Source organism: Cynoglossus semilaevis, chromosome 2 (genome assembly GCF_000523025.1).
Source record: "Cynoglossus semilaevis isolate Cse_v1.0 chromosome 2, Cse_v1.0, whole genome shotgun sequence".
Classification (NCBI taxonomy): domain Eukaryota; kingdom Metazoa; phylum Chordata; class Actinopteri; order Pleuronectiformes; family Cynoglossidae; genus Cynoglossus; species Cynoglossus semilaevis.
Window position 1 is genome coordinate 1,710,170 of NC_024308.1, and position 14,247 is coordinate 1,724,416.

A 14,247-nucleotide genomic window follows, 5' to 3' on the forward strand; every position below is an offset into this window, starting at 1 on the left:
AGCGAACGGGGCCAAAAGAAAATGTAGATTATCTGCTGACTGAACCTGTCTGCAGACTGACGGCTCAACCACAAAACAACTGACAATTAATATGTTCTGAACCACTTTACAGTCACTTAGGTAATGTATTCATAAAAAAAAACAAATGAACACAGACAACGTTGGTTGAACACACACTGAGTCAACAGAAAAGTGACTTGGTGTGTTGTATATCTCTGTCTATGAAAGGTGAGAACATGAATTAGTGAATTCAGTGCTAAACTGCTCGTATTGTTACAGTAAACCTCATCTTCCCTTCTATTTCTTCACATTTCTGACACTGTTGAACGTCTTATATAAACTGTCCATGAGGACGCTGAGTCACTGAACTGCAGGAGGGAAAAAAAACACACCTCTGGCTGACTGGAGCAGTTTTCAAGAATTTGAATAAAGTATGTCGTTCAAGTGCTACGGTGTATGCTTCCAGAAATGTTTTTTTAATGAAAAATGTGAAGTAACACACTTACTTGTTTGGTAGTAGTTTTCTGTAGGCGCCCTTTGAGCTGAGGCTATACTGGTCTGGAAGTACTGTTTGTTGTCATAGGTAGTCACAGTTGCTGGGCGTCCATAACCAAAGGTGTTGTCTGGCTGCTTTTGACAAATACAAAAAAAAAAAAAAATTTAATAAAAAAAGGCAGCAAGTCAGACATCTAAGGCAACTCTGAAAAATGCACACGTTTCTAGGCTGTACTCTGTACACTGTATAAAATATAAATACATTAACATATTTTTTAAAAATTTAAATACTGGTACAGAGTAAACTTTAACAGTCAGGATTGTGTCTCAGTACCTTTAAATAATGTAACAATATACTTTAATTTGGGGCATTACGGAAGTGACGATCGGGGGGAAAAGAAAGTAGATATTGACTGACCGTTTCTGAGAACACCTGGTAGGTCTGTGGGGTGGTGGTGGGCTGTGGAGGGGCCGGAGGCTCTGGCTGCCGGTAGCCATAGTCTGGAGGGGCCTGGTGGGTCTGGTAAGCAGGATAAGTAGCAGAGACCACGGGTCGTGCTGCTTGCACTGAAGCCGGTGAGTAGGACGCCGTCGCTGCGGGCGAGTGGCACGCCGTCACTGCGGGCGAGTAGGCCGCCGTCACTGCGGGCGAGTAGGCCGCCGTCACTGCGGGCGAGTAGGCCGCCGTCACTGCGGGCGAGTAGGACGCCGTCACTGCATGAGCTACAGCTGGAGGCTGTTGGATGCTGTAGCTGGCTGTGGATGGATGGGAGTAAGCTGGAGGAGGTTGGTTACTGAGGAGACAAGGAGAAAGGAAGGGAAAGTTCACGTAACTCTCACTGGCCGAACAAATGTACACATAGTTACGTAAGACTGTGTTGGAATATGATCGTCAAACTGTCACTTCCAGTTGATAGCCAACGTTTTTGCGGCATCATTAAAGCTCACCCTTTAATACCAACTGTATGGCAGAAATAAATATTGCATGTTTTGGAATCAAGTCACAGACATTTATTCCCAAGTTGCTTAAACGTATAACATTTTTACACATCCTAAACCATGAACTATCCCTTTAACCAGTGCACACAATATTTTGCAGGTCTTTTATAATAATAATATCAGTGGGAAAACCAAGAAACAGGCTCCACGTCTACATCCAAGCACATCTGGAAAACACATGGTCTTCTCTAAATATTTCTGATGTTTTGAGGGGTTTTTTTTTTTGAGTAAAAAATGCATTGTGTTGCCAAGTTACCAAGAAACAACGCCATGTGTTGAAACAAAAACATATTCAAATTATCTGACAGCACAAAGAACAACAACCGTGTCGGGTTGGAACAACTGCAGGTGCTGTAAACCATTCATAAACATGACAGAGTCTGACTGGAAGAGGCACCATGCTAGACATGTCCCAGGTGGGAAAACAAAGGGAATGTAAACAAACTGTACTGCACTGTTGGAATAAATGCCTGTTGTATCAAACGATTGTGAAACTGGTTCAAATATAACCCTTTCAGCTCTCAGTACTGCAGTCGTTCAGTCTAAGGCTGCCCATACTGCACAGAAATGATTTTCTTTTATACTTACAACACTGCATCTCAAAACATAAACACACAGAAAATGAACACTGTTGTGTTCGTATGATTACGTGGATATTCCTGCATGTAAAAAATGTAATCGAACACCGTGCCACACACACTTAGCAAGGCTCACCTTGGGCAAAAGCAAAGCAAAAGCAGCTTGTGTTTTTTTTTTTTTTCAAACATAGCTGTGCAGGTTGGTGCAAATTATATGCTGAGCTGCACAGTGGTTAAATCCACTGCTGAGCACCAGCTTTCCTGCTAAATGCTTACATGTCAACCTCTGATGGCCAGGCTAAAAGGAGACATATCGCCACCCAGTCTATCCTTGAGTCAGCCGTACTGCAGTGAAATGTCTCAAACCTTCGTCTGTTTCTTTCAGTTAGAAAATACATCCAACACTTTTCCTTAGGGGAAGATATATTAACAATTATTATAATTTTTCACACATGCAAAAACACATCTCCAGGCTTTCCTCTAAGTTCAAATTCTGTATAATAACAGACTTTCAGTGTATTTTAACCATGTGGAACTGTCCCGAAAGTGTTCTATTATATTCTAATTTTATTTTTAAGTATCACATATACAAAATTAAATAACCTTGATATTTTATAGACATTTTTCAGACCACCAGTTTTGCGTTAAACTGCAGCTTAGTAAGAGGCTATAAATTCCATCCTTCTAGTGGCATAAAATTAGATTCAATAATTACATGCCTCATTAAAGTTTTTAAAAAGTTAATGATGCCATCATTTCCCGAAGACATAAATCATAATACCGTGTGTCAAATGTATAATGTTTATTTGTAATGCCAACCCATGGTAGTTCTGTCATCTACTTATGTCACAGACAAACAGCAACCACTCACTGTGTAGTTGATGTTAATGACGTGTGAGAATCGTAAAAAATATGACAGAGGGCAAACGAAATTAAACACCACACGAAGGACGACTGCAAAATGTGGATATATGGCAATGACATGAGAGAAATTACATCCGGAAGAAAGCGGTCATGTATCGCCAAGGATGTCGACTGCACATAAATACCAACACCAATGACTGTATATGACCTGTCAAAACTCTGTCCTTGTGCGTATCCGTTTTCACAGACACGCTAACCGGCTAACAAGCAAAACATTTAACTGCCTTTTATTTTTAACTTTTTTTTAGCTATTTGACGTCTTTGCGTGAAACTTAAATCTGAGTTTTGGACCAAACAATCATACATTTGACTCTCTTACGAGTCGTTTCACTGACATCTACAAAAACATAATTATTGTTATCCAAAAGCATCCTAAGCGACCAGGACGAAAATGTTCACTTAAAGTCAAACTTGTCAGCCGAACTGTTTGGTTGTCTGTCCTTTTTTGTCTCCGGCTGCTAACCAGATGCTAACAATGCTAACATCTCTACACGCACTGAGTAAAGGTAAACTACCGACACTAAACGTATGTCGGCATACAGCCGTGATTCATGTGTAATAACACATTAGACGTGCTGACACTATCCCGTCTCGCTCAAATTACCTGTACTGCGGGGCTGCACCATGTGTGAAGCCGAAATAATTGCTTGCAGCCATCTTGGCACCTCCACTGGACTTAAACGGCCGACACTCGGCGGTGGACACCAGCGAAGGCGACACCGGCTAGAAAATAAGGTCAAGATAGTTCCCCCAACCTTACGCTCATGACGTCGAAAACGGCTCAGGGAACGCCTCTCCGGACTACTTTTGGGCAAACAAAATATGATACCCTTCATGGATTAACGATGCAACTAAATGCAATATTTCCTGAAACCCCTCTGGTTTATTAGCTGTATAAAGCCGGCTTTCTGAACGATTTGTCTACTTTTAAATCATTATAATGATAACAAACACTATATACATTGCGTAACTTCAGTTGAGTTGACGAAAAGACAAAAAGGTTAAAGGTAATTCTCTTGTCTTAATTGTGCCGTCTTCTGCGGAATCTGCTGAATGCCAATCACGTTGCGCAGCAGCTATCGCAAACCTGCCAACCAAAACTGCGGTGAAGACAGCTGCTAGCCGTGTTTGCCTGGTGGAAGATTTGTTCATGATATATGAGTGCAGTTTTTATTTATGACAAAGTAGCGGCAGATCCGACAACTGAAAAAATATTACTTTTAAATACAGTCACCCAAATAAATGATAATTGAAACATTGGTTTGAAGAACATTGTTATCACAAATAATGATTAAGCTAATCAAGCTAATCAATTTTATAAAGAAGTACTTCCGGATTTCAAATTAAGGTTTACCTGAAGTTCACCCACCAAATCGTTTTTAGCTCCTACAATCAGACAACGTCTGATTCACAATGTCCACGAGGGTAATGTTTTGATATATTGTATTTTTCACTCAATCAAAGCCCACAATAGAAATACCGCTGCAGTGAATCAGGTAGAATAAATAATTATGATTTGTTGGACAGGGTTGAGCTATATTAGCACTAACGGTTGGACTATAGAAAGAGTGAGGGTATGGAGTGAGGGAGGGAAGATGCTGTTGCCAGGGAACTGCAGCCTTGCTTTGGACCAATAGGCAGTAATGAAGTAAAATGACTGAGACTGGTGCTTATTTTTCCCCAAGCTGAAGAAGAGATTTTTTTTTAAAAAAAAAAAAGCCTTTGTGGAGGAATTTTGATGGAGACAAAATAAAAGTAGAAATTGAGCTTATTTTGAGGTGAGAGTGTGGGAGGAATTTTAGCAGAACAAGGATAGAGGAGCTAGAAAGAGGGAGGAAGATTGCAGTGCCAGAGCAGATGCAGCCACATTTAAGACTTTTTTGTGTCACTGGTTTGGATGTAGATGCTGAGAGGCAGGCTGTCGGCTCCCTCTTCACGGTCAGTCTTTCTCCAATAGAAGGTGCCCAGAGTCAGGGGCTGGGGGAGAAGAAGGGCTTGTTGCTAGTCCAGCACAGAGATTACCCCTGTCTTCAGACACCTGCTGCTGGCTCATGGCTGACGTTGGAGACAGTATACGACTGTGTCTCTGCGTGTGAGTTTGTGCATGTGAATTAGTCAAAAGACAAGGAAGGCGAGGAGACATTGTACGACTCTCCATGACTCTGTGCTGTTGTGAGAAATCAAAAGCGTCCTTCCTGAAACGGGTGTATCGTTTGCAAGAGAAAGGACACGCATCCACGGACCTCTGAGAGGATTTACAAGGATCCCACACCTCTAATGTGAGTATAATGGCATGTTTAATGTGTTTCCTTTCAAGAAATATTGAATATCCAGTAAATGTTCTATTGACTCAGGGAAAATGTCTTTTTTATTGACATATATATATATAAATGTGTAAAAGGAAATACATCTACTTACATGCAATATTAAATAGTGATTTTAATCTTGATTCTCTGCTGCCAAAACCACTCACATCACCACGTACCATCTAGTGATTACATAAAGTCACAGAATGTCACATTCATTCTCATTCTCTTGCAGTTGGGATTGTTGCTGTAAGATTATCATAATTTTGGTCATAACTCTGGTTTTGCGATGCCACATGTCTCTGATTGTTGCTGTAAGATTGTCATAATTTTACTCTGGTTTTGCGATGCCACATGTCTCATATCTCCCATAACCAGAGATATATGCAGTGTAGTGGTCACATTATGGCTGTGGGGAGAGATGAAAAGAAAGCAGGTAAATTAATAAACAATAATCTATGGGGTTAAAAGGCAATACAGTAGGATTATACCTGAGGTTTATGTTCCACACTGACCGCTTCGCTTTTATCCATAAGCGAAAGTGCAACTGTAACATTTTAAGCTGAAAGGGTAAAATTGTGTCTGACTCCATCACATGCTCCTCACATGTGCTCTGGCAGCAGGGGAATTCAAACCATGTGACAGCGGTGATATCACCTCTTAAATTGCATTAGAATTAAGGACAAAACTCGAAACAACAAAAATCCAACACAGACCTGAATTTGTTCCCGTTTCAAACACGTGTCTCTGTGGTGAAACCGTTCAAGCTCAATGTCAAATGCATTTATTTCCTACCTGGCAGCTGTTTCTGCTGTCTCTGTAAATGGTTTCCATCACTCTCCGCTCCCTCCACAGGCCCCTGCTGGACCCTTCTGTCCTGGCTGAGGGATGGGCACCACAGAGGCAACACTACGAATGGAAAACATGGAAGTGAAAGACGAGTGGCAGGACGAAGACTTCCCCAGGTCAGGCTCAACTTTGTGTCTATTTGCCAGGGTCTTTTTGTGTGTGTGTGTGTTAGGAGGTTGGAACCTCTTACTGACAAACACCTTTGTATTAAAGGCACAATGTGTGTGACTTCACAGCATGGAAATGTTGTTGTTGAATAAATTACAGTCCAGTTTATAAATACTCAACTTCATCTTAAATTTAAGGACTGACATTTAATCCTAATCTGATCCTGAATTAAATTTAAAATTTTAAAATTCAACTGCAAACCTTTGATCCTAATCTGATCCTGAATTTATATTTGATATTTTAATAATTTTAAATTTTAAAATTCAACTGCAAACCTTTGAGACTCAGTCGTGACTTAGACTGATCTTTAATGACTGAGCCTCTGACTCCTGATCATTGAGACTGAACTCAAACTAAACTTAAATTATTTTTTATATGCACAGATTTTTTTAAACTGTTTCCCCTACAATTCAGACTCTGCTACAAAACTATGGAAACTGATGATGTATTCTGCTGTCATTTATTTTCATCAAATACTTTAATTTCTGCACCTTACAGTTGGTTCTTAGAATAATGTTGTCAGGTGGGATTAACAAAAAAAGAAAAAAATCATTGTTGTCTATTTTGTCTATTTGAGACCATATATGGGAGACATGACCATATATGGAGATGAGGCATCCTCCTAATAGATCAGTATCAATACAGTACTGTATGGTTTGTGTAAATATTACCTAAACATTTCCTTTAATATACAGTATAAAGAGCACATCTGATAAAAGATTAATGGTTGGAGGAGAAAAAATGAGTTCTTAGTGCATAAGGAGGACCTTTAAAAAGTGTAGAAAGTCCAGTTTGTTTGATGCTTAAATCATTAAATTTAAAGACAGGTGGGAATGAATTAGAGCAGAGAAGTGTGTTGCCTGGTAGAGCTCCTCCCTCCTCCTCATCCTTCCTCCTCCCCTCCCCTTCCACCCCCCGCTCCCTCCTCCTTCATCTGATGAGAATCAGGAAGCCAGGGAGCAGGTGCAGCGTCTGTCTGTAAATGGTCCCAGTCTACGTCACGTGACGCAACAGCAGTCACAGATCAACAACACAGCATCACTAGGAAAATGGTGGCAGGTTTTGGTTGACAGCAGACACAGACGCAGGACTTGGCAACAGTAAATGGATGATGTGGCAGCCTCACGGTGATGCTCAGCTCTGCATCATCTCTTATCAGCTGACAACACAGGCGATGATTAGGCAGAGCAAACACAGAGCCTCGTGAGGGTAAAGATCTCATTCTAATCGACTGGCCAGAGCAGCCTCTGCACTCACTCTCTCCCTCTCTAGAAGGTAAGCGTCGCTGGTTCATCCTGTTATTGACATAACTGAAGGACAATGCAGCAGAAATCAGTAGCAAAGGGAAGACTGTTAGGCTTTCAGGGAAACCGACCAAATCCATTTCAGTCTGTGGTTTATGTAGAAGTGCTTCATTTTTTTATTTTTTTTTGACAAAGGAAACATGGAATAATTAATCACCACGGGGCTCCTGAGGGAAATAGATGCAGACTGTTCATCAAATCCTGCTTTTTTCTTTTGGGCTGAAGCCAGTGCTGTTGGCTCAGGGGAAAAACATGTTGTTGCACACTGTCCTCCTGCAGATGGGTGGGTTAAACAGTTGGATTTTACTGAAACACGGCTAAAGCTCATCCTGTAGAGAAGAACAGCTTCGTAGCTCCTAAAATATTTGTTAGCTTGCTTAAAAAAACCACAACTGACAATTAAAGCTGAGCAAACTCTTAAGCAAAGCCACTGGTTCTCTCCTCCTCCTCCTCTTCCTCCTTCTCAGTGCAGGTTGTCAACAGTAAATATCAGAGGTGCAGAACCTAACTGTGGGCTCTGACACACAGAGTCATTCTTCCACTGTCTGTCACCCTTCTTGGGTTTATTTCTCCCCCCCTTACTCCCTGCTCTCCCCCATACCCTCACCGTGGCAGCTCTATAATCTCCGTGACTCTCTGGAGAGACATTAATTACCACCTCTGTCCTCCTCAGCTCAGTGTGCTGCTCTGTGCTCAGCAGATCAGTGACAGCATCGGTGCTCTGATTGGTCCAAGGACATGTCGTATTTTACATTTTAAATTGCAATTTTTAATTGTCGTTACGGAGAGTTAAAGTTATAGATCACTGTGTGTTAAAGTCAGTGGTGGGTAGTAACGATTACGTTACATTTACTTGAGTAAGTTTTACAAAATAAAATACTTCTAGGAGTATTTTTTAAATCACTGTACTTTTTACTTTTACTTGAGTAGATTTCATTAGGCTATACTGAGCTCGTTACTTTTATCAGAGATACTGGATAAAGCTTTAGTTTTCCAGTATCCAGTTCTCTATTCATCCATGATCCAGTATCTGTACTTTTATTTTGTCACAGGTGGACATAGACATGTCAGAGGTACACTTCCGCCCAAGCTTCTACCGCGTCACTGTGTTTAACCAATAAAACGTAGTCCTGGCCGCGCAGTCTCGTCACGTGACCACACTCAATTTTAGCGGCGGGACGGATTAGCTTAGCGACTACCGTAGTCGATATTTACCGTCTTTGATTGCGAAAAAATTGTAGAAACAACGGTCGACAATGCAGACGAAGAGGAGGAGGAACAGCCCGGGACTCATGTTGAAAACATGTTCAGTTTACAAACAGTGCGGAACAGCAGTTACATCAGTTTTCTCTCCCAAAACAAACGGACATTTCAGCATTCAACAACTTAACGTCTAACCTGAGGTGGTATAAACTGACAGTGATGCTAAAAAGTATCAGATTTTCCTTTAACTACATATTAACTCAGTCTATTACAAACTGTACCCAGACCTTGATGTTGTTATGTGTTTGTCCTTTGGTCTGACAGACCACTGCCAGAGGACGGAGACATGGACTCCTGTGGTCTCACAGACCACCGAGGCTGTAAGTACCAAACCTGGACCATCACGGATTGACAAGAGTCCACGCACAATCTCACCTCCTCCTCCTCCTCTTCTTCTTCTTCTCTCGTTCCTGTAGGGCCTCCTAACTCCCTGAATGTGAGCCCACCTGGAGGAGGAGGGGGAGGTGGTGTTTCCTCCTCCCACCGTAAACGCCGTACACTGCTGGCCCCAGACATGAACCTCTCCTTGGACCACAGCGAAGGCTCCCTGCTATCGGACGACTTTCTGGACACGCCGGATGACCTGGACATCAACATCGACGACATCGACACTCCAGACGAGACAGACTCGCTGGAGTTCATCACGAATGGCAACGAACTGGAGTGGGAAGGTCAGGCTGTTTCCTTATACTACAGCAGCTCATGTATAGAAGCAACTCACATCTGACATCCTTGTTCTGTTTAGACGACACCCCAGTAGCCTCGGCCAAAGCAGGTCCTTGTGACGGCTCAGGAGACGTGGATGAAGAGGGGAACACCAATAATGGACGTCTGTGGAGAACGGTGATCATCGGAGAGCAGGAGCATCGCATCGACATGCAGGTCATCAGACCCTACGTACGGGTCATCACACATGGAGGTCAGTCGAAAAGACAGAAATTATTTTTGGTTTTTGTTTTGTTTTTTCAGGTGTGGGTCACCTTCAAACATCACTTCACAGTAACTTGAGATAATAATAAAATAAAACAGTTAAAATCGATTCTCTCTCTCTTTCTCTCTCTCTCTCTCTATCAGGTTATTATGGAGAGGGTCTTAATGCCATCATTGTCTTCTCTGCCTGTTACCTGCCTGACAGCAGTTGTCCAGATTATCACTACATCATGGAAAACCTCTTTCTGTGGGTTTGACAGTTCATTTTTTTAAGATAATTGTCGTTATGATTTCAAATATAAAAACAGACCATTAAAATAAAATAAAAAAAATCAAACAAAGCTCATTCATCTACACTTCCCCAGGTATGTGGTGAGCAGCCTGGAGATGCTCGTGGCTGAAGATTACCTGATCATCTACATGAACGGAGCCACTCCGCGCAGTAAGATGCCTGGAATCAGCTGGCTGAAGAAGTGTTACCAGATGATTGACAGACGGTGGGTGAATTTTATATATATATATAAAACCTTTCCTTATATAAATGTCAATAATTGACCCTAAATTTTTGTGTTTGGATGGCAGACTGAGGAAGAACCTGAAGTCTCTGGTCATTGCTCATCCCACGTGGTTCATACGCACCGTTCTGGCCATATCCAGACCTTTTATCAGGTGAGGTACAAAAACGACTTTAATGAGACAAGGTGACGTATATATTGGTGCAAATTAAAGCACAAAGCCAACGACGACTTTATTGACTGCATCTATGGCTAAAAATGTGTGACAATGTTATTGTTTGTTTGTTATATTTTCATGGTACAGAAATGGAAATGATTTTTTACTAATGCGTATTTCCGAATACAAAATGCAGCATCAGTCATTATCAGCCGAAACTGTCAACAATGACACCGCAGTATCTCTGACATGCGTCACTAAAACATGAAATATGATCTTCTGTTTGTATTTAAGGTCTATGTTTTATAGACTAACCTTTTTTTACTAACAATCCCTCCATCATTTTTACAATAACCAGTTTTTTTACTAACAATCCCTCCATCATTTCTATAGTGTGAAGTTCATGAACAAGATCCAGTATGTGCACAGTCTGGATGAACTGGCGGAAATCGTCCCCATGGAGCACGTCCATGTCCCGGAGTGTGTAGTGCAGTAAGTATTTCTGACCACTAGATGGCAATAAAGAGCTGGAGAAGTAAATATAGCAACATAGGCGTCATATGTGAATCCAGGCATATATAATAGGTAACCGAAAAGATTGATTTTATATTTAAAAAAAAGTCTTATTCGAAAAACAATTTGAGATAAAATACTCTTTCCTTTTTCAGATTTGACGAAGAAAGAATTAAAGCACGAAAAGAAAGGTAAATATGATCATACTTTCATTAATTTAAATAGTATATTTACTGAAACTTAAAGTATATTATTTTTATTTTATATTACTTTTTTTTTTACTGTGTGTATACTGTACGTGCGTGTGTGTGTAGAATGGAGCAGGAGTCCAGACAGCAGGAGCAGCAGGCAGTTCAAGAGGAGACAGTTAAAAAGTCTGTGAGGTGCTGCTCCACCATCTTCTCCTTCCTTATGAAATTCTTATTTCATTATTTCCTTTCAGCCCACATACATTTTATTTTTATATATTTTTCTTTTTCATCTTTATAAAATATTTCTTTCTTTCCCTCCGTTCTTTTCAGGCCAAAGTCTATGATCGTGGACAAAGGCTTATGAGACGGTCTGGTCTGGAGTTTTGCAAGTAAGGATCACAAATACAGCTGTAGTTATTGTCCACAAGGTGGCACTAAGGCCTAGCTCAAAGTCAGATTAACGGTTGATTGTTATATCACTATAAATACTTTGTTACTTTCTGTAACTTCTTTAGAAGGGAAGCAATAAGTTAATTCTCAAACACACTATTGTGTAAAAATAATTGTTTTTGTGTCACATCTCCAAATGCTGGTCACGGCTTGAAAATACTTAAATGACGAAACTGTATCAAGAGCCTAAAATGACCTTAAGTTTCTTGAACGTATATCAATGCATTTATCGCAGCCATTTTTTTCTCTCTTCGCTGCAGGTTGTGACAGAATTACGGAGCATGAAATCTCTGATATATACTGTATATCCGTAAGAGTTACAGAAAACTGCCAGGAGTCGCCATATGCTTCCATGTCATTCAACATCCGGCTGGATCTAGTTTAAGCGTCACGTGAATGTCAAGCAGTTCCTGCTCCATCTCTATTCCCTCTGCCCTGGAACTTCTTTATTCACTCATCCCGAGAGGTTTGAACGTGGAGACAAGGTGAAACCACAGCTGCACTGAACTGTTTGATAGTAAATAGAAACTGTTGTTGACACACATGTTCATCTGCTCTTTGCCTTGCTGCTGTGACCTTAGGTCTTTACGTTAAATGTTGCATCATGTTGTATTGGCCACAGCATGATCACTGTACAACATGTATAGAATTAACTGGAACAGGAGAAAAAGTGATGTATTTTGGCTGCATCAGATTTTTTTTTTTTTGGACTCATCAGGTTTTCAGTAATGAGAGAAAATCAACTGCACTTTGTGGTAGATGTACTTGTTAGATTGTCTTTTTATAGATATATTTTAATTATTGAAAAATGCATTTATTTTATTTTTTATTTAAGTAGACATAGCAGGTGACTTCACCGACCAGGGATGTTAAGGAACAACAACTAACCAGATGCTGAGCTTGTTTAGCTAACTAAATTGGTCACCTGGGTATATAATATAATATAATATATATATATTTCATTCAAAGAAATTATGTCATAGGACATATTTGCATCAGACCCTGAGATAAATATGTTTAAAGAAATGCCGTTGTTTTCATTTGCTTCTATTTGGTGTCAGGTGATTGAGGTCATGTACACAGATGTTCTTCACATGTGAGAGTTAAGTCTCACAGAACGAAAATTGTAGCAGATAAAACATCACACATACAGCAAAGACAATGTTTTGGTTTTTTTTTTAAACATGTTCTGTGTCAGGGTTTTGTTTTAGAAGATTAGTTTTGTCATCACAGACATGAAGGACATCAGTCCCAACCAAACAGACAAGACATTCAATGTCAGTGCAGACGCTCCTCTTGTAGCTTAAAGTGACTTTGTCTCATTTTGTTACTGACTGTTTATCCTTTGTTTTTGCATGTTTAGTGCCTATGAATTACAGACTTCCAGGTGTCTCCTTTTTTTTCAGCTTTCATTTTTGGTGTCAATAATTAATGAAGCAGCGACACAGAGCAGACACAACGTTCTTTGTGCAGTACTACTACTTCCTTCTGTTGCCTGTATACTTGATACTGTAGTTTTGCATTGTTGTTACAGAACGTTTCATGTACAGATTGTGATTTATGTTTAGGAGACTATAAGTCATTTTTAGTCTACTTTATATCTTCCAGTTTTAAGGCTGTTAGTAGAGCATGCATGTGCTCATGTAAAGGACTTGACACATTTGTAAAGTCCCTGCTCTGCTCCAATATTACTCTTGTTCTGTCGCCTGTTCACTGAAGTGGATCATGGAAACAGACTGCTTTTCAATTCATCACCTTAAAACCAACTTTACTCGACAACTTCCATAGGCAGTAACTACTCAGCAAATGCAGTTTGTCAATAGAAATATATTTGTGTTTTTTTTTCTCTCTCACTTTAGTCTGAAATGAGTGCCTTTTTTGAAGAGGTTGAAATAATCAAACAGATTATGTATTTTTTTTCTGCATTTAAAAAAAAGCTTTCTGTCACTGTAAAAGCACAATATGTAGATATTGTTCGTCCGCCTACCTTTCAGCCGCTGTACAAAGATTTGCTTTGATTAAATGAGAAAGGAGAGAGATCTGTAATTTTGAGCTTTATTCTGTTTCTTCCACGTAAATAACAGTGAATAAATGTTTCCAGCCAAACTCTAATGAGCACTGGTTTAATTTAACATTAGTGATAGATTTCCACAGCATTTTGACTTTCAAGAGTACCCCATGTATTTTCTTATTTTTCCAAAGGTATTTTTTAATCCGATCAAAATAACCAATCTTGCACGAGCTCGGTATAATGTTTCAAGACGACCGTCCTTTTTTTGGAATGGGAAGTTCTGTGACATCACCGACTTAAGACGGTCACAGGTTAACCATTACCCCCTTCTCCTTTACAAACTAATGCTGACCAGGAGAGCCCCCTGACCGGAGACCCTTAACCCCTGACGGCTTTCACAGGACTCAGATTGCACAGTCACAGACACATAAATAGAAATATCCATGTCACAGTGTGGGAGAAAGAAGGGGGAGAGGAGGTGAGAGAGGGGGTAAGACAGCTGTGCCAATGGAAGATAATGTGGTTATTATGGTGACGGTTACAATAATCCACTGCATGTGACCTAAATGATAGGTTGTAACCAGACCTATGTGT

General features: G+C 40.3%; 2 protein-coding genes across 6 annotated transcripts in view; one reads left to right on the forward strand and one right to left on the reverse strand.

Moving 5' to 3' along the window:
- The window catches only part of zfr2 (zinc finger RNA binding protein 2), a 13,790-nt gene extending 9,821 nt beyond the window's left edge, over nucleotides 1-3,969 (reverse strand). The window contains 3 exon segments of the mRNA XM_017031278.2: nucleotides 507-630; nucleotides 914-1,289; nucleotides 3,601-3,969. Of these exon segments, the coding sequence (XP_016886767.1) occupies nucleotides 507-630; nucleotides 914-1,289; nucleotides 3,601-3,653 (553 nt within the window). The 5' untranslated portion in view covers nucleotides 3,654-3,969.
- Nucleotides 3,970-4,154: 185 nt separating this feature from the next.
- Nucleotides 4,155-13,748, forward strand: atcaya (ATCAY kinesin light chain interacting caytaxin a). Of its 5 annotated transcripts, none has more exons than XM_017031342.2 (13): nucleotides 4,155-5,275; nucleotides 6,158-6,267; nucleotides 9,151-9,206; nucleotides 9,303-9,557; nucleotides 9,632-9,805; nucleotides 9,961-10,063; nucleotides 10,182-10,313; nucleotides 10,399-10,485; nucleotides 10,882-10,980; nucleotides 11,157-11,192; nucleotides 11,316-11,375; nucleotides 11,523-11,581; nucleotides 11,903-13,748. In XM_017031342.2, the coding sequence occupies exons 2-12, from the start codon at nucleotides 6,191-6,193 to the stop codon at nucleotides 11,554-11,556; spliced, it is 1,113 nt and encodes a 370-aa protein (XP_016886831.1). In that variant the 5' UTR covers nucleotides 4,155-5,275; nucleotides 6,158-6,190; the 3' UTR covers nucleotides 11,557-11,581; nucleotides 11,903-13,748. The 5 variants fall into 5 exon arrangements, with proteins under 5 accessions (XP_016886831.1, XP_008328598.1, XP_016886832.1 ...); XM_008330376.3 differs by having other exon boundaries at nucleotides 4,158-5,275; nucleotides 11,316-11,384; XM_017031343.2 differs by lacking the exons at nucleotides 4,155-5,275; nucleotides 6,158-6,267 and adding an exon at nucleotides 7,274-7,594 and having other exon boundaries at nucleotides 11,316-11,384.
- The last annotated feature ends 499 nt before the right edge of the window (nucleotides 13,749-14,247 follow it).